Below are 26,783 nucleotides of genomic sequence, written 5' to 3'. Positions count from 1 at the left end.
GCATAAATTACACCATTTGCCTCCCGCGAGTGATCATATCAAATTTAGTATATATGAAGCATACAAAATGACAAGTAAAACATCAACAAGGCTTGCCACAAAAACCCAATACAAACCTATAAAGAGGCTTTGAACTATGCAACTGTCAATCACAACCCATTAGGGCCTTCAACGTTGTACCTATTTACTGCGGAGCCCTCCATTTTCCGGAGGAAAGAGTCTTAAACAAAAAAGATCCATTTGTAGATTGCTGCTTCCATGTTCGAATTGCATTACCAGCTCCAAAATTTAAAAATGAATTGGTTTGCTTACGTCAATGAAGCTAAAGTGAAACGTTAGTTCAAGTTTTGGACTCGTCTGTAGGACTCCTTAGAGAGCAAGTAACGTCTGAAAAAAAGCAAGCCGATAAATTTGGAAATTGTTTAGGTGGTAATGTAATCCGACCATGCAAGCAGCAATCTTACATTTCAAAATCAAGGGGTCGTTCTGTTTGCCTTATTCTTGTTCCATTAATAAATTGCCATTTAGTAAGCACATCTTCAAATAAATCACCTTTTTTCAGAACTAAATTCTTTTGCTATTAATCTTTCTTTTATAATTTTAGTATAATTAAAAATCTTAATTACAGTTTTACTTTTTTCATCATTAAATTATGAAGCTATTTTATTATTGAACATTTAATTATTATTGCTATTTATTTTTTTGATTTTCCTGCTGAAGAGAAGGACCCAATTGAAGATTTTTTTTATGATCACGATGAAACTTGGTGCCGTTTTTGTAAATTGGCACCTAATAAATTTTTCAAGTTCGAATCGCTGCCGTTTTCTCTGCAATTTGGTAAATCAGTGCAGAAAAAAAGCTACGTGTGTCGTAGTCTTTAGTTAAAATACAATACCGATAGAACCCAGTTTTTAGGTAACCCAGCATCCAATTCAAAGCTGGGCACGGGTTGTGCAGATTATCGTATAAAACTAAGTGAGGAAAGAAAATAATAAATGAAAAATAAAATCAAAAAGATGAGAAAACGAGGATTTTGTCAGCCAGTGGCAAAATATGAAGACGAAGAACAAGCAAATATTTCGGCAAGGACCTCCGCCAAGTTGTCCTCAGTGCTAATAAAACAAAAAACAACAAAATCTAATCTTTCGACGTGTACTTGACAGAGAGAGAACAGATACTGAATAAAAACCAGCTAGGAATCAATGGAAGAGGATTTACCAAAATGATTGAGCAAGAATTTTTTGAAAGAATTGACGCAAGAATTGCCTTGCAATAATTTTAGCTTGTCTGCAATTTCGGTTTTCATTAGTTATGCGGATAGGTTCTCTTAAGTTAGACTGGGCAAAAATATTGATTGATTCTTTTAATATTAAATTGTTATAAATTGGGCTTAATGAAATATCTCCGGTATCTCTATTTATAGCCAAATTTCTGTATATATATTTTTTTATCTTAATTACTTCTTTAAAAGAATGCGGTAGGCCATTTACAGTAGATATTAAAGTTGCCTCCTGAAAAAAAAACAAATATGTAGGATTTTCAAAGATATTTAGGACCAAGGTGGAATCAAAGTTGTCATTTTATTTTTGAATTTCAGGGACTAATCTATTGAAATTTTGTGTTCATGCAAACGTTCACTATGTTGTTGATGGGTCTTACCAATGTAAAATATCCCACATGAACACGGGACTCTGTAGACACCACTGCCCAGTATAGGGTCAGTTTTATCTTTCCCTGAGTTGAAAAAATATTCAACTTTTTGTTCAGTTTTGAAAGAACAAGAGAGAGATTATGTTTTTTTTATTTTCCCAAGTTTATCGCTAAGTTTTAAGATGTATGGTAAAGTGGTAAAATTTTTGTTCTCAATTGCCGGAATAACTGAATTAAGGGGGACGAGGTCCCTATTTTCTTGTTTTATCTTTTTTTATCGTCTATCTATGATATTTTCAATAAGGTTTATTGGGTATTCATTGCAGAATAGAATATCTTTAACATAATTTAATTCAGAATTTACATGATTACTTGAACCGATTTTTTTAACTCTATCGACTAAAGAGATTAATACCCCTCTTTTTACAGAGGGGGGAATGATTTGAAGAGAAATGTAGATACCGATCATTATGGGTCGGCTTTTTGTATACAGGAAATTCAAGGCTAGGAGTATTTTTATAATTAAAACATTCAAGAAAGGCAGCTTTCCTAAATCTTCCAGTTAAATTGTGAATTGGAGATTCAAATCAAAAGAGTTCAAATATACCAAAAAATCTCCTAAGGAGTCCTGTCCATGTTTCCAAACAGAAAGGATATCGTCAACGAAACGAAACCAGAGAGAATGATTTAAGTGGAAACTATTCAAAGCAAATTGTTCTATGAAACCCATGTAAAAATTTGTCAAATAAGGAGTTAAAATAAAACAAAACTCATAATGCAATGATTTAACGAATGTCTCTCAGAACCCATGTTCGGACACTTTATTCTTGCAGGCAAAGAGTATGGGAAACTATAGTTTCCTATACTCTTTGCTTGCAGGTTTGAAGTCCAACATAAGTAATACAGACGCAGAAACTGTGCTTTTTCGCTTATTTCGGCACCTACCTTGAATCCAAAAACCCTTGGCAAGTTTTTAAATTTTAATTAAAGAACAAATAGCAGAATATTTGTTCAACTTTTCTGTTTCAAGGTAAATTAGCTGTTAGTCTAGACAAGGCTACTTAAACAAATATTACGAGTACTCAGTCTCACCTTTGCTATCCATCCAGGTTAATTTTCATGAACAGTTCTGCGAAAGCAATTCTTTCAAAAAGAAATTCAGCCTAGGCCTGAACCTCAAAAAGACTCTAGGTCCTATCTTGGAAGGTGTTTGCTGTAGGCTAGCGGTTTTGGGCCTCATGATCTGGGGGACAAGGTCTATTCCATTAGTAGAAAATAAAAGGAATTTAATTTCAGAAAAATTGGGAGAACTGCCAGCCCTACTGCTTGTTTCTCATAAATTTTGAGTTTTTCCCATTAGCCTTCTGTCCTTGCTAGAACATGAACTCACTGCTTGATTAATTTCAGTGTACAAGTGGGGCTATTGAGAAGGAAACATGACACTCTGAAAACAACTTTGAAAAATCCTAAAATATTCCTACTCTAGACTAGCCTACTTGCTAAGGTTTATAGCCTATCATTCCCAAAAGTGCTTCACTTTACCTCAACCCAGGTGTAGATATATATGAGCAGTCCACCACATAAGGAGACATGTTGAGCAGACAATTCTTACTTCATAATATGCACAATAATCCTAGTTAATATATTTTGCAGTGGAAGAACCAGTAAATTTGCAGTAGGGCACATAATTTAGCTAAGATGAAATTGAAAACATCATTTGATGCCTTTTTATGCTCTCTCATAATTCTAAAATTGTTTTCTGGGGCTAGTTACATCTTGAGCCCTTAAAGGGGCCCAAAGGTATATACTCTTTTAATAGGTTTTAATAAATTCACAAAATTTCTAGAAAAACAAGGAAAGAAGTGAAAATAAAGGTTCTCCTGTTGCAAAATATATTAACTAGCCTAGGATTAAAGTGCATAGGCTATTATGAAGTAAGAATTTTTTTCTTAACATGTCTCCTTATGTGGTAGACTGCTTATACATCCATACCCCAACCCCCCTTAATGTACCAATATATAGCCAAAATTATATATTCCCTATGTGTTTTGCAGTATGTCACTCTTGTTTTAACTTATTACCTATTGATTGAATCAACATTGATGAAATCAAGAAAGACAAAATGCGTAGGACTTATATAATTTGGGGGTAAAGGTGGTAGGAATAGCAGCTCTTCAGAAGGAGACATGCTGAAACAAAAAGAGACATTTTTAGGTTGCTCATTTTCTATGCTCATTTTCTTTTAAATATCTTGATTAATGGGGTATTCAGATAGCTAAGAAACAAACTTACCTCTAGGATCAGAATTTTATCCTAAATCCAAATATAACATTTGGGTAAATATTTTGCTGTTCATATTATTGACATACAAATAAAGTGAGCATATCTCTAGATACCATTTTTTATGCTCTTTCTGAATATAGTAATTGATTTTCTTGCAAATTCAAATTTAAGCCCTTTGGGACCCTTGACAATAGTAATTTCATTCTATATTTTTTGGATATAAAAATGAGTTATATCATTATTTTCATACTTACTATTTCATTATAAATCTATTTTGTATAAGTTGTATAATTCACAAGCATTGATCTGTCAAGATTAAGTTGAATCAAAAAATCAAATCAAATGAACAATGTTTTCTTTGTGTTCCATTAGGCATCTTAAAAACTGCTGTTTCACCTAAATGTTGAAAAATATCAAAGCTGACAGAAGAAGCATGGCAGATGGAAAAATGGAGAAATTGTTTTGCATTTCTTATCCAACTCTATCATGATAAATCAATGCTTGTAGATTATATAACTTTGAAAATTAGATTTATAATCAAATAGTAAGTTTGAAACCAGTGTTTTAAGCCTTTTCTATACCCAAAACCTAAAATTATTTTGGTCATTTTCAAGTGGTCAAAAAGGGCTTAAATTTGAATTTGCAAGAGAAGCAATTGAAAATGCAAATTGAAGAAGCAATGAAAATGCATTATGTATTGTTGCTTTTAGTTAATGGGTATGTCTCATAATACTTCCTGTAAATTTGTTTTTCATACAATTCCAGTATCTAATATATTTTACATAGTAACAGTGTAATTTTTACTCTTCTTAGAACTAAACACTACAATAACAAAAATCTTACTTCATTATTTTCAAAAATTAATATTTGTTTGATTTTAAAGGGATTTCCAGTTCACCTGCATCCCAGTCCCCTCCCCTGTATAATGTCTGGGTATAGCCCTAGGCTACCCAAAAGTCTACTTATTTTGCAGTTTTTTTAGCATTATGAACCAACTATTGATAATAAACCCATAGAAATATTGAACTGAATCATCTAGCTTCTGTATGTAGCCTAAGACTATGTCTGGGCTTCAGGGAGAGGGGGGGGGGGATTTGGTAACTAGAAGCAGATGAAGCTCAATTTATTGAAATTTTCTGAATGGAATGAAGCAATATTTTTGTTATTATAATGTTTAGTCCATGGGGTAATGTGGACTATTACTGTAGCTGGTTCAGTAAGGTAGTCTTGTATTAAGATTACAAATTTTCATAATTGCTTTCAACTTAATCACATATTTGGTGCAGAATTATAGCAACCTTCCAATGTTGATAAAACAAGCTATTCTGTTTCATTTTTGAATAATAAAAAAAACATTTTCAGATGGTGAGTCTGTGAAAGAATGTATAGAACCTGTTGTCAAGGACATTTTTTAAAGTAAACTGTTTTCAAACCTACACCTATCATGGCAAACAGTGACTATCACAAACAAACTAATGACATTTCAAATGAAATTATCTTAAAACTGTGTGACAGAATTCAAGATCTTTTTTTCCTTGGCTTTTGACAAAAGCAGACATTTCAGACTTGCCTCAGCTTGTAGTGATCCTTTGTGGAGGAAATGAATCATTTGAAGTAACTGAAGAAATGTTAAGTTTGATAAGTTTAAAAAGTACAACAGCAGGAGAAGATATTTTCCTTGCTGTTGAAAATTGTTTAAGCAAAAACAACTTGAATTTGGAAATAACTTCTGGAATATCAACTGATGGACCACCTGCTATGATAAGTAAAAAAAAGGGAGCTATAAAATTATTAATTGATAAAATAGATTCCAACAACAAAAGTAGTAAATGCTGTAAAAGAGAGGATTAATTATAATCCACTCTTTGATTCATGAGCAAAATTTATGTGCCCAAATATTATCAATGGATCATGTTATGCAAGTAGTTATAAAAACAGTGAATTACACCTAATCACATCCACTTGTGCATCAACAATTTTAGGGGTTTCTGAAAGAATTAGATTATGAATACAGTGACATTGTATACTTCAGTCAAGTCAGATGGTTAAATTGAGGAAGATGTTAACAGCAACTTTATCAGTTACAAGAAGAAACTGATTTGTTCATGAATGACAAACAAAAGTCTGGGCCAGAATTAAGAAATGATGAGTGGTTATTGGATTTATGCGTTTTAGTGGATATTGTCAACTAACTCAGTGAATTATATATATCATTGCAAAGAAAAAATAACCTCATAGTCAATACATTTAATCACATCAGAGTATTTAAGAAGTTGTTATTTGAATCACAGTTGAAAAGTAATAATGCAAACCACTTTCCATTATTGAAAGAATTTAAGAAATCAAAATGTAGCAATTATATCAAACATGAAAAAGAAATAAGAAAACTTGCAGATGCTTTTGAAAGTCAATTCAATAATTTAGAGTTAGATAAATACACCAAAATTTTTAAATATATTCATCTTCTTTTCATATTGAAATTGAATCTGTCCCAGAATATTTCCAAATGGACCTGATTAATATACAGTGCAATAATTAATTAAAACGCTAGTTTGAAAATTTAGAATCAAAAATAGATTTTCTTATCATTTACGTCACAAAAAAAAATTTCTCAAATTAATAAATTTGGCACAAAAGTTGTTAGTGCTTTTGGTTCAACTTACATCTGCAAATTGTTTTTTCAAAATGAAACTGACCAAACACAAAACACGCTGAAACATAACGGACACTAACCTACAACACCAATTACAAGGTGCAAATACCCAAATTGAGACCAGCTTGCAAAAGCTAAGTGAAAAAATGGAGAAACAAATAGTGCACTAGTGAAATAAATATTTTTCTATGATTTCATTTTTATTTGGTTATTTTTTTTTATTTCAGTATTATCTATGTTTATAAGTAAAAATAATAGTAAACATAATCAATAAAAATTCATTATTTTTCAATTTGTCACTCCAAAAAATATCTATAATGGGTCTAAATCTAAAATGGGAATATATAATTTTGTATGCAACCTGTGGAGTTATGATGCGTTTCCAAAGTGGCCTGCAAGATCATTTGGGTTGATCACCCCTGCCCTAGATGGTCAATCATTTTGATCAAAAGTTTCCGTCAATGGATTAACGTGTGCTTTAATCAGCCCTTCAATGAACCCTTGAATCTTGACCAAAGCTAATGTAACACACAGCTTTTGATCAAAATGATTGAGTCATTCAAACTTTCTATAAATCACCGTCAATGCTTGACTCACGCGTCAAACAGGTTCCGATGCAGTCAATCATGCTTGAGTCAATTGATTTATGGAAGCTTTTGATCAAAGTTATTGACCGTCTAGGGCCTCCTTAACTCTTTAATGTGGTAAGGTACAAGAAATGGGACATTTAATAGATCAAAAGATATAGCTAAAAAATTACACTTTACTGTTAAGTAAATAGATGGATTCAGTCTCAAATAAATTTTCATTCCTATTCTAATAACTTTTTTCTCCATGATACAATAATGACACCCTATAGATTCTGTCAAAATAGGATTTCAACTAAATTATAATAAGAAAATTTTTACTTCATTGCATTATATTTATTGAATTTTTGGTGTTGGTTTCAGTTAACTGCATTCCTTGCTGCATTATTTTTGACCACCTTAAGGGCATTCACCTGGCAAGTGAGAGAATCATTACAGTATCCTGTTCTCTCATAGATCCCTGACAATTCAAAGAAACTCTTTGGTTTTTTGCTTGCATAATTGCTCAGGTCCTTCAAAAGCTAGGCTTCAATCCTCTAAATTGTTGGTTAATGCTTTCCTTGATAGTCAAGGTGATAAGTTCCTTCTATTATTTCACAAAAAAGAAGTAGTGAAGTTTTGTTGGTACTTTTTGTAAGTGCTCAAGCTGGTAAACAAATTTGTGCCTATGAGGAGACTAATTGGTTTAAAGTGTGGATTTTCCACTTGAGATCACTAATAATAGTCAGATAAAGAAGTTTTAACAGGAGTCATAGGTCATTCTTTAAAAAACTACCATGCAAAATGATAGACAAGGGACCACCTCTCATCATGGACTTCCTCCTTTAAAAAGCATTCAAGAAAAACACATAAAAAGCAAACATCTGGATATTCTAGCAAAATATGTTTCTTTGCATAGTAGCCATTCTATTTGTCCAAAAAAAAATACACTCCTTTTACAATCCTGAGTCTGTTTAACCAGGACTAGGAAAAAAACAGAAAACATGGAGAATAAACAAGGACAAGAAACAGGCTTCATGAGAAATCTGCATAAAAAATTATTGATAACTAGATGAGAAAATCAATAAGTTCCTATTAAATCAATCTGTTTTGCCAGTGGCAGTATCTACCACTAATGCAATATCTTTTATTTCAAAGTCAATAAATCAATTTGTTTGGCCAGTATTTTGGTTCCCTTCATCATCTAAATGTATATCACTACTTTAAAAAAATAGAAAAAAATACAGATAAGAATGAGAACAAAATTTGTGCAAAAAAAACTAATAGTAATGCTATACATTCATTTATGTGTTCTTTTTTGTCTTTGGGCAATTTTTTTTTATCAGTTCCTCTTCCAGAGTTAGGAAATGGATAGCAGCATTCCTCCAATGTTCTCATCTTCCCCTCCACCATTTGAGGAAAACTCACATGAAGATGATGACAACGATGATCAATTTAGTGATTTTGGCAAATTTTCTGTTCTGGATGACAAGTTTGATCCAGGTAAGCTTTCAAAAACAAATATATCTTTTTCTTGCAAATTTTACTTCCGTTTTGCAACAATAGTATGGAGAACATAGTAAAGTGTAAATAAACTTTAATCTCAATAGTAGTTAATCATTGTCCTGGAAACAGCCAAGAATTACTCCCACTGGTAGTGGAGCAGCCAGCTAGGGAAATGAGGCATTGAAATTGATGGTGCCTTGTTAGAGCTGAGATTTGCATTTCTTTTCAGGTTTTTTCTAGGGTTTTACTAAAAGGAGATTTCACAGAATTTCAATTGGGCACATGTGCTCTAAATTTTGATTGTTTTCAATGGGCTGAAATATTGGTAGTTTGTTTATTAGTAAATTCTAACACCAAATGAAATCGGTTTGATGTGAGTTCAGTAGGAGCAACAATTGTAGTTTTGGCTTAAGAAAGTTTTTCCCCTTATAATGTAACTGTTTATACAGAATATGAATATGCAATCAGAATTTTCCATCAGACAGAGTGTATGCAATAATATGATTGCGTTAGTTTTGTTAGGAAATTGAGTTGCTTCTGATTAAAAAAAAAATTTGTTTGGGAAATTTTTCGGAAAAAATATTTAGCATAATCCAGAATTCTATGTTTAGTCCAAAACTGACTTCTAACTTGCTTCTAACTTAATTGCACTCCGACTATCTATAGTATATTCAAATTGTTTTAGTCCATGGCTGATCGCCCATGTTAATCCTATCATCGAAAGGATAGTATAACCAGAGAACCACCAGCCAATAAGCATAAAAAATATATCCTGCAAGTTGCAAGAAAGGATCGGAAACGCTTGTATCATTAAACATCTTGCTTTAAACATTCGTAAAGTCCCTGAGCAGCATACAAGTTTTGATATCTTACCATTTTTCGTTGGTATTCCTGTAATCCTTCTGATGTCTCTTTCTAAGAGACATCATATTTGGGCTTTGCCCATGAGAGCTATGTCTTGTTTTTGAAATAAATGAATTTGAATTTGGAATTTAATCCAAGGGCAATAATTCATGGATCTGATGGAAACTATAAGTTCAATTATAAATACTTAAATTTAGCTTATTAACCCGTTACTAAGATTCTAAGTTGTAGGGACCTAACCAATGTTGTTTTTAGTTAAGTAGCTTTCTGCAAAATTTGAGTATCATCAGTAAATAATGACGTAGATATATTGACAATTTTTTTTTACTAGGTCAACGACACAGAAACCTTTGCCTGGCATTGATTAGTGTAGATAATCTACAAACGACAGAAAAAATCACAGGAATCGGATCTGACCCCTGTGGAACTCCAAATAATGTATTAATAGTGTGTAATGTTAGTCTTGCAACATCACATGTTGGCTCCTATGAAGTAAAAAATCTTCGAAGACTGAAAATTATTTCAGTGGATTCATATACAGCAAAATTAAATAGAAGGTCATGGCTAACCGCATCAAAAGCCTTTATAAAAATCTAAAAAAAAGTTGCACTTACTTTATAATCATTCTACTTACTATATGATCGGATATCACCAAACTAGCAGCAGACTAAACTCAACTAGCCACACTTTTGTGTAGGCTAAGTACTATGAGTTTAAAATTTAATTCTTGAAAATGTCATTTTGCATTGTGACCTGACAAAAGAAAGCCTAACTGTCTTATTTCCGAGATGAACAGTAACTCTTCAACTTATAAAGATTGACTCTTAAAGAAATATAAGTGTCATTGTAGATAAAATTAGTTGAAATTTGTCACTATATCATCAGTTAAAATTGCAATTATAAGAGGAAAGGTGACATAGTCATAACATATATGCGGTTAAATAAAGGTATACTCTCTAGTCTGTTTACTGTCAATTCCGAAACACAGAATAAGTGGTATTAAAAAAAAAAAAAAAAAACTCTTCAAGGATCTTTCTCAGAAAAAGACAAAATTCAGTTTCCTCAAAATAGAATTGTCCAGCGTTGGAATTGTCAATCAGAGAAGAGAGAGAAGAGATTCTTTCTGTCAGAGAGAGAATGTCTGAGAGAGTGACTTTACAAGAATAATGTTGAAATTTAATCTATTTGAAAATTTAAAAACCAGTTGTAAATTTTCTTCAATTAAACCCTCTTTTCGTGTTTTCTCAGATAGGCATCATCATTTTGGACCAGCTAGGACAGACTATAAAAGAGGAAAGAGATAATGATCAGTCGAAAATGATTATGGCTAGACATACATGTTTAGGTATAAGTGTTATTTGGACTAAGCACGCATTGGAATTAGACCTTAGAGACACACAACCAAGAAATACAGGCTCATAATAAAATGTCGGTAAAAAAAAAACACACACACAAACAAAAAACAAAAATTCCTTGTCAAGTCACAGATTATGACTTTGATAACTAAGAAATAAGTTAATGTAGTCTGAACTTGTAGTTGTATTAAAGTGAAATTTAGAAATTTGGTTTTGTGCTCAAAGTCTATCTTCATTTTTCATATCCTGTTTCATTTCCCAAGGAAGAGCGTTTGAGGTTTTTTTTCCCATTCTTCCTTCTCTTTTATAGCCTAAATCTATATCTTTTATTTGGTAAATGTCAAGTTGAGAAGCTTGTTGCTAGCTAAGAAAGCTGCTGAGTGAAACTTTCACAAATTGCTTTACAGACTAAATTAAGAGTTTCTTTGAAAATGGATTTACTGCCTAAATACGAGCTAAGAAAGTTTTTTCAAGCTTCTGATTCCACTCCTTTTCTACTTGTAAGGTTTGATAGATTATATGAAAATAAGTATTAAATTAGACAAAAAAAAAAAAACAGTTGTTAATTCCTGGGAACTGCTTTGCCAAGGCTGACAGTCATCTTAAAGCGCACTATAATCTAAAGTTTTTTTCGTTTTTTTTTTAACGTAAGACAGGTGTAAGTTGTAGTATATGTGGGGCATAACTTGTATATACATACCAACATTTTTCCCTGTGGTGAGAGGGAGGGGGGAAGAAGCAGACTGAGGTATGCTGCTGTTGTGAGCGTGTTTAACTTAAAAGTTAAAAGCGGGGAGTGGGATTTTATTTCAACCCTAATAACAGATAAATAAAGTCTTAAGAACACAACAGAATATCTTCAGAAATCTATTCACTTATATTCTTGGCACTCCAGTGCTCCCTTTTCTTATGGTTTTGCTCCTGATTCACTGTTACCACTTGCTTATTTCTGCTTCTACTGTGTCTGTGCTGTGGCTGTGTACATTGAGGGAGGGGAGGGTGTCAATAAATAAAACAAAAAAAATCCTGTAAAAATTCAGTTGTGTAAAACTCAGAAAACAAACTATTTTCTCCATAACGTGCATAAATGGACTAGAAGTCAGTAAACATGGATCGGCCTTGCAAATAGTGTTGCATTGAAGATAGTTGGATCCACTGTGCCATGTTTTCTTGCCATGCAAATAACTGTAACCACCTCTCCATCAATTTTAGTCGGCAGTAAGTCATAGGCTATGGGGCTGTGGACTTTTTGGACCATTTGGCCGGTTGTCGACGATTTTGTTCTTCTGAAACCATCAGTGTTGTTAGTGTTATTACAATTATGTTTGGAATATGTTACCCATGTCTTGATAGTTGGCCGTGACAAAACACTCTTCCAGCGTTGCGTATAACCCAGCCTTTATCTGTGAAGAAAATGAATCTTTGGTTTAAAGAAAATCTGTGGGTTTCGCAAATTTATCATACTTGCAAAATAGCACCACTTGAGAAATTTAAAAATCAATGCGTTAAAAATAATGAGTATTATTTCTGTCTAATTTTTAGAATGTGTTAAAGAAACTTGTCTTTTTTAAGAGGGCATTAAACAGATGGCAGTAGAGACATCAATTCTTGAGTAGGCTGAAAACTTATCTTCGGACCATCGCAATTTTAGATTTTAAGATTAATAATCCCAATGATTATGTTATAGAATGATATTGATCATAATTTTATTGCCATACATGTATTGTCGCATGCTATGGATGTACCGTAATGAAGAATGAAAAGCTATTCAAGTTCTTTGGTTTTTCAGATTTTCTTGAAGACATTCCAAAGTCAAATATAAACCTACCTGTCCCCCCTACTTTAAACCATGAAATTAAACCACAATTATATATTGACTTAAACAATCACAGTGACACTTCAGACAATATTATTCCCAAATTTTCAACAGAAGCAACTGATGATGAGCAACTTTCATTGGATTCTAATTATGGTATTCCTGGAGATCCACCGTCAATCGATTGCAGTAGTAGAATTCCAATAAATGATTCCACCTCTTCTGAAAGCAGTTCTGAGAGACCCGGAAATTTCGGCCCTGAAGTAGATTTACCTGACAATAATGTTTTAAATACTGGTGAAGAGGAGACTACTAACGTGATTGTTAATCAACCCTTTGATGTAGAAACTAATGTCAATATCGTTGAAGCTCAATCCTCTCTCAGTAGTGCATTATTTAAAGATAAGAATAGTAATATTTTAAGTGATTGCTTTTCTGATCAATTTGAAAATAGTGATTTAGGAGTAAATGGGGTCATACATGACCAAATTGTGACATCTACTGAAGTATTTTTGGAAAAAGAAAAAGAACTTTCCATTGAACCTGATCAAATGACAGTATCAATGACAGAAGAAACTACCAAACCAGCTTTACCGACTTTACCTAATTTACCTATTAATGACAGTCCTAAAATGGAAATATCAGTAGCTCAAGATGAACAAATTGCTCAAGAAGAACAGGGCCACACTACTGATTTTGAGGAATACTTTGATACAAGGCCACAAGTTACTAAACGTGAGGATTCAACCAAAAAACTGTATGCGCCCCATCATCTAGAAGATTTTGGGAATTTTGCAACTTTTGATGTTTTTAGTCAGCCAAAAACGGTCTTGAATTTTACTGATGAAGAGTTTGATGATTTTGGAGATTTCGTTGAAGTTTCAGAAGCAACTGCTGAGAAAGTTGAACCAAAGGTTAGATTTTAGTACTTCCTATAATGCCCTATCAATTAGTGTATCTTAATCAATAAATTTCCCTACATATTCGAGGATTATTGTAAAATATTAATTGTGACATATTTGACCGAGGTTTTTTTTTTTATCTGTACATCATAAATTCTCTCTAAATAGTCACCATCCATTGAAAATAGGTTAGAAAAATATTTCGGAAAAAAATAGTTATGCAGAGTGGGTACTCTGCTAACTTGGGATAACAGCCATTGATAAACGAGGCTCAACAAGATAATATCAACAAAGAAACATGCAATACCATTTTTAACTTCAAATTTTACAGAGACTCTTATTTGTTCTCCTCTTATTTTTTTTTTTTTTATTCCTTATTAAAGATTTGGATCTTTCATAATTTAAAGATTAATGGTTTTTGGATGTTTCTATGATTAAGTTTAACCTATTTTAAGACAGTAAAGGTTTATTTATTATGTAAGAGGAGTGTGGGGCTACAATTTAAGCTCGTTTAAATTCTTAAATTGCCCTTATTATTCACTTTATTGTCTAAAAATGCATAGCTTAGGTGATTTAAGAAACATTTTCATTAAGTGTCGTCATGTCAAGAGCCAAAGGGCATTTCAAACTTTCTGAAAAAAAAAACAATTTTGCTCCTAAGGTTCTTTTAGTGGATCTTGATGTCACATCCACACAGGTATATTTGATTTATAAAAGGAAGAAGAAACCTGTCCTAATGGGAATGATTAGTTGGTCCCTTATTGGGACCCTAAAACTGGTCCCGAGAGGGTATGAAATCTCAGCGTTTATCTACCTCAAAGACTACTTGACACAGGGTATGTTCCATTACTGATTTAGCGTTAATGATCATTATTTTTTGTTATTGCCTTCCGCCAAAAATGACAGATAACAGCAAATGGTGCCCCTAAACTTCTTCCGATCGGAAATATCTATGCATATCTATGAACGGAACTAGCATTGTAGTATATTCTACACTTATAGAAAAACAAATTGCTAGTAATTTTGCATATTCTGGGGTCTGACTGAAAATAATAACAAATAATTATAATTACTGATAATTGTGTTTTAGAACACACACATAATTTTATATACTGTAATACGAAATTAAGCCTATCTATTCAGCTACATGGGAAATTTTTACGGATGTTTTGCTTACTTAAATGCTTGAAAAAAATTGTTCCCCCAAAAAGCAAAATAGAAAAACGTTACTTTCGTCCTTCTCTAAAATTGAAATTGTGACAATGCAAGATAGACCCTTTGGTTTTTGAAGAGGAGGATTTTTACTATACTAGGCCTAATCAAATTCTACCCTCATAGGGCCAGATTATATCTGATAAGATTTTTTCTGGATTCCAATAAATGTCCATTATTGTGAATTTTCTTCGATTTTTTCTTGCAAGTCCAAGATAAATTTAATGCTACTAAATCGTTTGTTTAATTTTGTCAAAATAGAATCTATCCATGGCTGAAATGGGGGTTTATTTTTCCGGCAAATAGAGGAGGTACTGCCATTCACTGTGCAAGAATAGTCTGAGGAGGCATCCCGAGGAATGACTATGATAAAGAGACATGCAAATTTTCCAAATGTTTTGTACATAGGCCTTTTCTTCTTTTATTTTTTGGGGTATGAATACCCCTCCTTTTCCCTGCTACCTCCTTCTCCCCCATGTTCTGTATTTCAGACTAAGAATTTGTACTCTCTTTTGTATAGGAACAGCTGCAATGTTGATAGTTTTTTTTTTCTGGCAGTAATTGGCAGAAATAATTCGGGAAAATGAGAATTGTTTTGCCATCTGTTGAGTGTCCTTTTGGCTTATTTTGGAACTTCTTTTTTAGCCTCAAGGCAAATTATCTCCAATTCCTTTGGTTTCTTCAGCTTGTGTTCAATTGTTAGAAAGCGTGTTTCCTGAAGATAGCAGCACCATAAACACTGACGTTTGCGAAAATATTGATCTTTTTTCAGACAGTGATCAAATTAATTTCTTTGATAAAGTCACAGATTTTGATCATGGCTCCGGGCTGACGGTGAAATGGTCTTGGAATGACACGCAATTTGGAAGGAGTATTCTTGAGTTTGTCGGAATTGATCCAAAAAATGTGGTATGTATATAATGAACGACTTGCATAGTTTTTGCCTTATTTATCATCATTTCTCTTTTAAGGAACTTACTAACCCTCATTTAGGTCACCAAACACATAATTTCTTAGCGCTTTGGAATTCAGGTGTTCCTGCTGGTTTCATCACACTTGTGTCTTCTCAGGTTTAAGGAGTAAAAATCTTGCAAAACTATTGAGAAATTCGTCACCAAGGCTCGTTCTAAGAAATGCTCAAGGATAACTCTTTTTTTGTTTGACCTTGTTTGACCTCTGATATCTGTAAAGCTTTAACCCAGCTGAGAAAGTTTTTTTTTCTTTTTTGTGCAACCACTTACATCGTGACAATGGAAAAGGCAAACAAGTATAAATTACGTCATAAATGGTTACAGACAAAGCGCATTATTCATATAGACCTCATCCTGGGGGTGGACGAGGGGTAGTTTTTTTACTATATCAGAAATCCGATTATGACTTATGAGTGTCCCTACATCCTGACAAAGAGTAGTCTTCATAACGCACATCCTCATTGTAGAATAGTTGATTAAATTAGGGATTATTTCAGCCAAATTGAATTTGTTATTTACCCTTTCTATTGCTATAAAATATAAACGAAAATACAATCAATTTTCTTTTTCCAAGTATCGGATAATGATCGTCAATCGTTTTTCGTTAGACTGCCACATTCTCTTAATAATGTTACTACAAGTACTTCTATCTTTTCCTTTTAGTGTTAAAAAACTAAGGATATTGAAAATGAAATGTGATTGTTTGAGTTGGTAAAGTGGAAACTTACACAAGGATAGAAAACTTGGAAAAAGCGGTAGTGCAATTCTTAATGAAAAGACATATACCTAGTTACCTAGTCTTATAAACTAGTTGACCTAGTTATTCACTTTTTGGTAGTAGCGTGCTCCAAGTATAAAAAAGGCATAACGTGGGCAAAAAAACAGCAAAAAAAGAGCTAAATATATGACACCGAAAAGGTTAAGGAAGTGTAGCTTTTCTTTAAAATTTAAGATATATTCTGGTATCAAAAGACTGTTAATACTTGAATTTTTTGGACGAAAAGTGTTGTAAAAATTTACTAATTATTTGTCTTATTTATTTCCACGATTTAACGTGGCAGCACTGACAGAAATGTGGTGCTGCTTCAAAAATCTTCATAGAGTTTAAACAACTAAAGGAAAATTGTAAAAAAAAAAATCTGGGGTTCCAGGTAGAGCTAAGATGGTACTAGGAGGCAAAAACTGTTTTAATTTGATGTCCGTGGTATATTTATTGACTGCATGTTTTAACTGTCCCAACTGGCAGAGGAAAAAGATATCGTTTTAAAAAAGTTGTGTTTTTTTTTTCAGATTAAATCCGACAAGGGTTTTATCTATGTGCCTGATTTTGCAAGTGATCTTTCTTTCTCGCCACTTAAGCCAGAGCGGATGGCCTTCCCTGTTGCTCAAGTAGCTAAGAAGAGTCAAACATCAATTGGGTCTAAGGAAATGGCTATGGTTAGTAGCGTTACCTTTGTTTTGAACTTGATCTATTGCTTTAAATTCCGTGATCTTTCAATATGGGTGTCTCTCAAGAACAGGTGTGGGAACAGAAGCCACGGGCGACCTGCAGACCAACGTTTGTTGCATGTTGCAATATTACGTCAATCTTTTTATTGATTGGATTATATTTCCCGTTCTATTTGCGATGATTTTTTCGAGCACTTCCTTTGTAACTGCATTTCCGGTCAACTGAAAGTGAAAAACTACGAATAGCTTGGTTTTGTTTTCTGTTGAAAAGTTATTTGACACTGTGACAGTATTTCCGCTCAATCAAAACTGCAAAATTATAAATGCAATTCAATCTTATTGTTTAGTTTGAATAACATCTCTCGATGTACTTGTGATAATTTTTGCGAGCGCTTCCTTGTAACTGCATTACCGCTTAACTGGAAGTGCAGAACTACGAATAGCTTGGCTGTTGTTTTCTGTTGGAAAGTTATGTGACACTGTAAAAGCATTTCTGTGCAGCCAAAACTGCAAATTTAGAAATGTATCAATGTCACCTACTTTTCACCAAACTAAACTCAAGCTATTTACAGTTTTGAACTTTTGGATGAGCAGAAATGCAGTTATGAAGGAAGTACTCGGAAAAATTATCGCAAACATATCGAGAGATGTAATCGAATCAAAAAAATAAGATTGAAAGACATTCATAAATTTGTAGTTTGGGTTGAACGGAAATGCTTATAATTTTTACCTTTTAGACAGTTCCGTCTTAACCGATTGATTAGCGTGCTAGACTTTAAATCCTGTGTCCGTAAGGGCAGGGGGCTGGAGCCGTGGTGTCGCTGGTTATTTGACTTGTAACAGAGGTCAGCAGGAAAATACGGGACATGTTCGAGGATTTGTCCCCAACGACGCATTGCACTCCCAGCCAAAGGCGGAGAATGAGGAGCTATATATCTGCGCCACGTAGACCATTGGTCACAGTGCGATTTTTTGTTATTGACAGTCTAGCCGAATTCTTAGTTTTTACAATCTGTTTTTACCGTCTGACAGCTATAATCTAGAAGCGAGTCGAGGCCATTTACATTCTCTGCCGCTAAAAATGGAAAATTAAAGATTAATAAAATTTTTTTTAACAAATGATGGCTTGCTAAATACTTTTTTCTACTTATGCTGGGTGCAAAGCAGCGTGTGTTTTTTTTTTGCCTTGGAAACTGTTTAATTTTTAATTGCAAAATATATTGCACTTTCGTAATAGAGTGTAAATGTCTAATAAATGATTCATGGTTATTTGGAAATGCTCTAATCAAAACTTACAAACATTTGAAATTCATTACAGGACAATTGTTTTTTATTAGTTTATTATATACATTCTGAGATTTGTTCCCGTAATCATATAAATTCTGAATTAAATTATGTCAAGGATATTCTTTTCTGCAATGGCTACCCAATCAAACTTATCGAAAATGTCATAGATAGACGATTCAAAAAGATAAAAGAACAAAATAGGTAACTCGTCCCCCTTGATTGAATTAACCCAGCAATTTAGAAACAAACTTTCTTTATTTTAAAATACCAACTAAAACTTGGCAACGAGCGCGGAAAAATTTTTAAAAAACACAATCTCTCTGTTTCGTTAAAAACCGAGAAAAAAGTTGAAAACCTTTTCATCTAAGAAACGGAGAAAACTGATATGGTACGAGATAGTGGTGTGTACAGAATCCCATGTTCTTATGGGAAATTTTACATTGGTAGGACCCATCAACAACTAGGTGAACGTTTGTATGAGCACAAAACTTCAATAGATAAGTCCCTGAGATTAAAAAATAACAATGTCAACTTTGATTCGGCATTGGCTTCGCATATTTTCATAAATCCGACCCATCTAGTTCTTTTTGACGAGGCAACCTTAATATCAACTGTAAATGGCGTACCACAAACTTTTAAAGAGGTAATTGAGATAAAAAAAATATATGAACCAAAATTTATCATTAAATGGAGATACTGGAGATATTTCATTAAGCCCAATTTACGACAGTTTAATTTTGAAGGACTCAATCAATATTTTCACCCGGTATAACTTAAAAGAACCTATTTGCATATCTAATGAAAAACGAAAATATAGACCAGCCAAAACTATTGCAAAGCAAAAGGTTCTTGCCCAATCATCTTGGTAAATTCTTTTTCATTGATTCCTGCCTGGTTTTTATTCAGTGTCTGTGTTGTCTTTGTAGGGTAAACTTCAAAAGGTTAGATTTTCGTTTTTTTTTGTTTTTTTTCTTTGTCTTCTTTTTTTTTGTTTAGCACTCAGGACGACTTGGCAGAGGTCCTTGTCAAAATATTTGCTTATATTTTGTCTTCTTCATGGTTCACCACTGGTTGCTAAAATCCTCGTTTTTCACCCTTTTTGATTTTATTTTTCATTTTGTTAGCTTCTTTCCTCTCTGAGTTTCATTAGTTTATTATCTGTCAAATCCTCTTTTAAACTTCAAATCATTGTAGCTTTTTGTTGAGCATTTAAAAAAAAACATTTAAAAACCAAAATACTCTTCATTTTTCATATAGAAGTTAAACATTCAAAGCTTGCCAGGGCTTAAGGTTTGATTTTTTATTCCTGTTACATCTTGTTAGAAGATTTGATACACCTTCCTTTACGGAAATATAGCCATTCATATCTCACAGTGTATTGTGGAAAATGGTAGATTCCTTGAATATTTGAAATAATATAGGACTCCTTGATGAAAAGTGACAATTTGAATTTGTAAAAGGATGTCCCATTTTGTCGAAAACTGAATAGATTCAAATATATATGAATATATGGAATTTAGAGAATCAGAATAGTATCTCTTTTAAGGATTTCATTTTCAGAAAAGCGGAAAATTTTATGAAAAAGTTTGAAAGAGCAAAATATTGATATTTGAAGTTAAAGACGGTGAGGGTTTTGAACCCCACTCCCTCGAACGTAAATTCTCATTGCACTTTTAGCTTCATTTATATTGTTATTGTACTACAAAAATACTAATAACACAAGCTGCACGTACAAAAAAAGGAGGCTTACTAGTTGCTGGTGTCACGCTAGAATGATAGAATATTTGGTCTCAATGGGATATTTCATAGAGAAATGTAAATTTTGCACTGTAGACGTGATTGGAACCTTTTTTCCTTTTTTTCCTTTCGTTTAAGTGAGCAAGAAAACGGCCAAGTAGCCGTTTTCAGAGGCATTTTAACGGAGAAAACCATTTTTTCTTTCCAGTATGTTCCACTTACCCTGAAGAAGAAATTAATAAATCAGTTTTTTTAACATGATTCGGTACCTTTTAACGTCGATGACTATGTTGAGGCTACCATAAGGTCCCTAAAAGTCCCGAAAACAGCTCTGAAGTCCCCAAAAGCCCCCTTTTGAAAGATTCAGCCATGTCAATACTTCAGCCAAGAAGTCTTTTTAGTGTGTTAGGGACCTTAGGTTTCCTGGAGACTGCAGAACAATTTTTAGGCTGCAGCATCTAAGTTTGTTTTCTATAATGATGGATGAAAAGGTTTGATTCCCTTTGCCTCTCGAGTCACTTAAGTTGCCGGTTTTTTTTCGTTTTCGTTGTTTTGGATATGTATTACTGGAGGTTCTTTATTTTTTCTCAGCTTGCTCTTAACGGACTAATAAATTCACCAAAGTAGCCATCGATTTGTACCCGTAAGTACCTGATCCTTATATCGTTATTGCAACTGCAGCTGTAACCTTGTAGAGAACAACCCTCGGCCTATAGTAGTTGAAATTCAAAAATGTTTAAAAAATCGATGCTAAAAAAAACTTAACTAAAAGAAACCCAGGAGGGGTAATTTCCAGATACAAGCTACAAGGCTGGGTAGATCCACTTTATAGAGGTCGTCCTAAGGAGATTCTATGGTATGATTATTAATGTCCATCTATCACTTGGAATGGTACCAGATATAGTCAATATTTTTGCTTATGTCCATCAAATTAATGTTACAACTTTTATTATTAGATTGTTATACCTATGTGATGCCTCATGGTATATGGCTCTGGGCCTAGACTTGTCCAAGGAACCTGTCCATTTCGAAACTGCTTACGGTGAGTAGTAATGGACCGAATATCAACATTTAACCTTATTCACAATGCCTTTAGAAAGGGTTTTGGTGAATTTGGTAAAATCTGCTCAGAATTGATTTTAAAAGTTTACTACTTTTTCCGTGGCTGACCTTCCCAGATTGAGGACTATAAAAAAATCCAAGAGAAAACTGGCATTCCCAAGTTGAGTTCTATCGAACACTTAGCCTACCAACGTGTTGGTTGTCGGTCACTCCTGCTGCTGATAGGATGATAGAGCAATGGCCAACCCTAGATGAGTATTTTACCGTCTTTTTCCCTACGAAGAACGTATGCCTGATGAAATCCTGCGCTTGAAAAGATAATGTAAAACTGCTCAAACAGTCGACTTTGAAAACAGAATGTCAGTTCCTGATAGACAGCTTTGAACTTTTTGCATATTTCCCTCGGAAGTTCCAACGGGAAGAACCACTGATCAATGAAGTGGATATGGAGTTGCAGGATCTGGTCTTGACGTTTGCTTGGCACATTTTAAGACCTGAAACCGTTCGAGAACTGAGGAGACAAGATCTATATGGAAAGCCGACGTTCAGATTATCTTGACATTACCCTTGTCTTTCCAGAAGATGAGGACAGTATAGGGGATTTTTGTCGACCGTCCTGGTTTCAGATTTTGGAGAGATCGGTGTGAATATTGAGTATAATGTTATATAGTATTATTTATACGGTAAACAACAGCTGGATCTTGTCCCTATTGGCTCTTTTTTTGTGTCATGAAGGTCCCTATTTTTGACTTCTTGAACCCGTGGAAACCCTGCTGTGTTTTTGACTCTGAATACAGTTATTTTCTTCTTCTTTTTTGTACACTCTCCTATATGTTAAGCCGGTGTTATCTTCAATCTGTTTATGTGAATAAATCTATGTTATTCTATTTCCTGAAGCCTCATTATCATTTAACTATTAATTTTTCTTTCCTAATTAATTAACTAAAATATTATTAATGTGACATCGATTATATTTGTTTAATGTATTTATTTTTTCAATTAAAATTTTCATTTCTAATTTTCCTAATTTTTAAATGTTTGCTATTAGTTTTTCAGAATTTATTTATTGATGATTTGTTTTCCTTTCAGATGTCAAATGAATCAAGTAAACTTTCGGCGTTTATACAAAGTCAGCCACATAGGTCACTTCCTTTGAATCTCAATCCCGGAAAATTACCAAAAGAACCGAGCCGTGTTGGTAAGCAATTTCTCTGGAATTTGAGATTTCCAACTAGTCAACTCCAAACCTTTAAGTTTGTTTTCTTTGAAATTTAGCTAGTGATAAAACACAGATTCTGGACAATATCAATTATTTGAAAAATAAATCGAATATTTCATTTAGTTGCACAAATACTTCTCCCACCCTCTCTCTTCCTGTTCCGTTTTTTTTTAGAAATATCTTTTCCCTTTTATTATTAAACTGAATTCAAATTTATTTCAAAAACCCAAAATAAATCACTAGTTCCTATAATTTTTTCTGTCTGTAATATGCTCAACACATTTTTGTAATATGCATTGATTATAATCAATTCAGCATTAGATTTTACTAAGTAAGTAAAGCCTTCCAGTCATGGAAACTGGCTTCAACGCTTCGGTAGCAATTCTTCTACAGCAAGCAAAAGGACCAGGCGTTGAACATTTCCTCATTACATATGAATTAATTGTACATACTGGAACATGGATTAAAAACTTAAGATACCTGGAGAATATTCTCCTTGTAGCTACTTTATTTTCACTGTCTAAAAATTTTCCAGTACGGTGAAATATGCAAAATATGGGTCAACGCAACCACTACAGAAATCTTTGATCGTAAAAACTATTACTACTAACAGCTTATTGCAGCACCAAGCCGCCTGAGGCGAAAACAGCTACGCACGCTCCTTCTCAATCCCAATCTATTTAAAGCCTTCCTCTTTACACCCTCCCAAGAAGTTCCCACTTCCCTTAACTCTTTCCTTAAGTCTGACATCCTCCCACCCCATTGAGGGACTAGCTGCTTTTCGTTTGGCCCGAGACGGTTACCCGATAAGGTCGATCTTGGGAAATATGTAAATTTATCTGCAACTTTAAATTAATTTTTGAGGAAACAGAGGATCCAGAGCTTAATTAGATTCTTCTTTTCTATATTTTTGATAATAAGTGCTGTTTTTTTTATGGTCTTTATTTATTTTTTAATCATAAACAATACTGCATATTTTCAGGGTTAGCAGAAAAGAAAGATGACATTTGGTGTATGTAGTGGGTGTTGACGTAGGTGTTTTCCAGTTCTTGTAATTTGCAAATGTCGAGTTGATCAACCTTATTCCTCAGTAGAAAAGCAATGCATGGCTTATTGACGACCTAAAATTAGTTATCAAATAAGACTTATTCTCATGTGGCTGAAATAGGTGATTTTATTAAAATCTTGATCACCAAAAGCTTTAATTAGTTGCAGAAATTACAGGAAATACACGCGCCAAAAATCACAAACTTGTATTTGTTTCCCATTTCATTTCCTGCTGCGAAAATAAGTTTGCGGTGGGTTTCCTTTATTGCAAAAATAATTCAAAAGTAATAATATCACATTATCATCCCCCAAGCGAAAGGGTATGCTTAGAATTGTTTTTCAAATGAGCTATAAGGTAAAGAGGATCCCTGTATTGGTAAAATTTATTTTTAGAGGTCTAATTTCCAGATGCAGTGTTACTTCGTTGGAGTTAGTAGCAGAGGAGACTGGTTAAAGCAGCACCTCTAGATCAGAGATACAAAATTAATCCTTTCTATTCAGCTATTCTCGGATTTTTACAGATCGGTCATTCAAATTCTTTAAAAAAAAATTCTATTTTCATAAAAAGATAGTTAGTAAGAAAGATCCCCCTAGTGGTGAATATCAAATGATTGCTTTTTCAGAGGACAATTTTATCTCCATAGGAGGTAGAGAAGTTGCCATTGGTCGGATAGAAAATGTCGCAACCTCTATGCATTGAGTATAAGAATAAAGCTCCGGTATTTAGCCAGTCACGTATTTTTTACAGATTTTTGTTTATTTAAATTCTTCAAGTAAAAGCATTTCATGAAAAAAGTTTAAGAACGTGTTTTTCATTCACGTGTAATATTACGAAAATTTCAGGTTCACCCTTCAGTTTTGGGCACGAGGGAGTGTTCTTTTTTTCTTTTCGGGGGTTTTTATTTGCCTTATTTTTGTTGTATTCAAAAGTTTTTTTTTCTTTTTATCTAATTCTATTTATTTTATTTTATTTCCTTAAAATTGTACGAACCGGCTTTGTCAACCCTTTTGCTTTTATTGCTTGTATCTGAAGGCTACTTCAATATGTAATCTGGATTTTGAAGACTCCGTGTGACGGTCTCGTTGACTAAGCTATATTTCCCTCGAGAGGTGGTGCTCCCTAAGGTCACCCTGCAAAGCTGTTTGCAGTCAAGGCTCTTAATAGACATGCTTCTGTCAAGGTCCACCCTGCCGCCACTATGAGGCCGCTCAAGAAGGACTTCTTTTTTGGGACAGGGACGAAGAACGGGGTTAAGGCGGTGGACCCCAACAAACATCAGAACAGCCTTGACCTTTTGTACCCAGCCTATCTGCATCAGACAGGGTTGGCCACCTGTAGCACCAAAGTGCTATTTTAGCACAATTACAGTCAATTTTTTTACTGTAACACCGAAAATCGCTGTGTAGGACGCAAATTTGGGGAATTGAAGCACTTTAGGAACTGACCGTAATGGCAACCCTGGTGTCAGACTATAATTCCGATACAATCAGATTTTCTACTTGTTATTTTGTGTCGGATTTGAATTTGTGTTATAGAATTCTCATTGAATCGGGGAATCCATATGGCTGTTGCAATCGAGATTTTAACTTCTTAGTTTTAAATCAAAAAGAGGTTTTTGTATGATTTAAAGTCGCCTTTTATATGAATAGTTTTTCTGATGTAACTAATCGATGAAATTGATAATTTGACAATAGTTACATAATCATAACCTCTGCATAACCTCAATAATTTCATAATCATAAACTCTAATAGTTGGAATTATATTTTATTCATTGAGTTTTTATTTTTTGTTTCCCACGAAGTGTGAACCTTTGTGTACACTGTCGGATCGGATCTGACAATTCATTCAAGAAGGCACGTTTGTACCTCCTTGATTAAAGGTGACATGTGGCAACATTGACCGATTGTGGACTCCATTGGTCATTAGATATAAAAAAAGATGCATTTGCAGTCAAAAATTTATGGTTCTCCTTTGCAAATGGTCATCTTTTAGGAAGAGAATTGGACCTAAAATTACCAACCCTCCCTTAACCCTATTCACCTAATTTGAATTTTAAATACAAAAAAAAATATTTTAGGCTATGAACGGTATTACTTTCTTACTGTGCTAATTCTTTGCGCTTTATCTCCTATCAGAGTTTTCATTTTCATTGTTAACTTGTAGACGCTGAGAAGACAAAAGAAAGTACATATAAGCTGGATAAGTCAGTGGATATTGAGGATTTCCTAAGTTTGCCTACTATCTCCAGCATGTTACCACAAGCAGTGCAAAAGTCGAACCGCGCTAAGATGTTAAGCGAAGAATCCAAGCGAATTGTCTACTTAATACCCAACCTGTCCTATATGACATCTAGTCAGTTGTGTTTTCCAACATCGAATGAGACTCTTAATTCAGATCAATCACTTATATAGCTATATTTTCACAATTTTGTTTTTTGTCTTAGCGGAATGGGACGTAATAAAGTGTATTTTTTTATTTTACCATATGTTCTTCCAGAGCCTGGTGTGTTTAGATTCCACCAGTATTTTTGTAACTGGGGAAAGTTAGTCAATCCTCATTTGAATGTAACTTTTTAGATAGCGCCACTGTTTTTAGTCAAAATGCTGTACGTTACAAGACAGATGTTACTGGAGTCACATGTATTGAAACAGTGGAGAAAAAAAACAGCTTTAAGACCTTCATTATAAGGCAGAAAAATATTAAAAAGGCAAATGTTTCTGCAAGTAAGAAAAAAAAATAACGCGTTAGAGGTTAGAAACTTCTAAGCATTTCGAAAAACTAGAGAAGATATGGAAAAGCTTAAGGTACCAGTTGATCTATGGCCATGAGTGTAAGGGAATGGATCGTAAATCTTAAATATAGAATTAAGTATGTATGCTTCTGTTTTGGATTACAGCAGCCTTATATACTTGGTTTTCATTTAAAAAGGGAAAAAAACTAACCTAACACAGGGTTTTTGTTTCTTTTTCAGCGCCCTTTTCCCATTAGCCCAAAAATTGGTATTCCCAATATCAATTGGGGATATCAGACCTGCCCGGCTTGTCGATCTTCGAAAACCTTATGTCAGAGAACCTGTTTCATTTTTTTTTTCGTCATTGTAAACAGTTTCTAAATCTAGAATACGCTAAAGTTTGAAGATCACCACCAGATCTGTTTTAACTACTAAACAACCCATAGCAGTGCCAAGCATCTTGAAGCGCAC

General features: G+C 33.6%; 1 protein-coding gene across 1 annotated transcript; it reads left to right on the top strand.

Annotated features, from left to right (window-relative positions):
• Positions 1 to 2,635: 2,635 nt before the first annotated feature.
• Positions 2,636 to 26,054, top strand: Afti (aftiphilin). The gene is made up of 7 exons (XM_089090141.1): positions 2,636 to 2,680; positions 8,511 to 8,655; positions 12,667 to 13,607; positions 15,453 to 15,716; positions 17,069 to 17,215; positions 22,403 to 22,511; positions 25,745 to 26,054. The coding sequence occupies exons 2-7, from the start codon at positions 8,520 to 8,522 to the stop codon at positions 25,990 to 25,992; spliced, it is 1,845 nt and encodes a 614-aa protein (XP_088946267.1). The 5' UTR covers positions 2,636 to 2,680; positions 8,511 to 8,519; the 3' UTR covers positions 25,993 to 26,054.
• The last annotated feature ends 729 nt before the right edge of the window (positions 26,055 to 26,783 follow it).

Source organism: Artemia sp. Qi Xiang Cuo, chromosome 6, assembly GCF_049724085.1.
Source record: "Artemia sp. Qi Xiang Cuo chromosome 6, ASM4972408v1, whole genome shotgun sequence".
Taxonomy (NCBI): Eukaryota; Metazoa; Arthropoda; class Branchiopoda; order Anostraca; family Artemiidae; genus Artemia; species Artemia sp. Qi Xiang Cuo.
The sequence above is the reverse complement of the archived record's forward strand: the minus strand, read 5'-3'. Positions and strand labels throughout refer to the sequence as shown.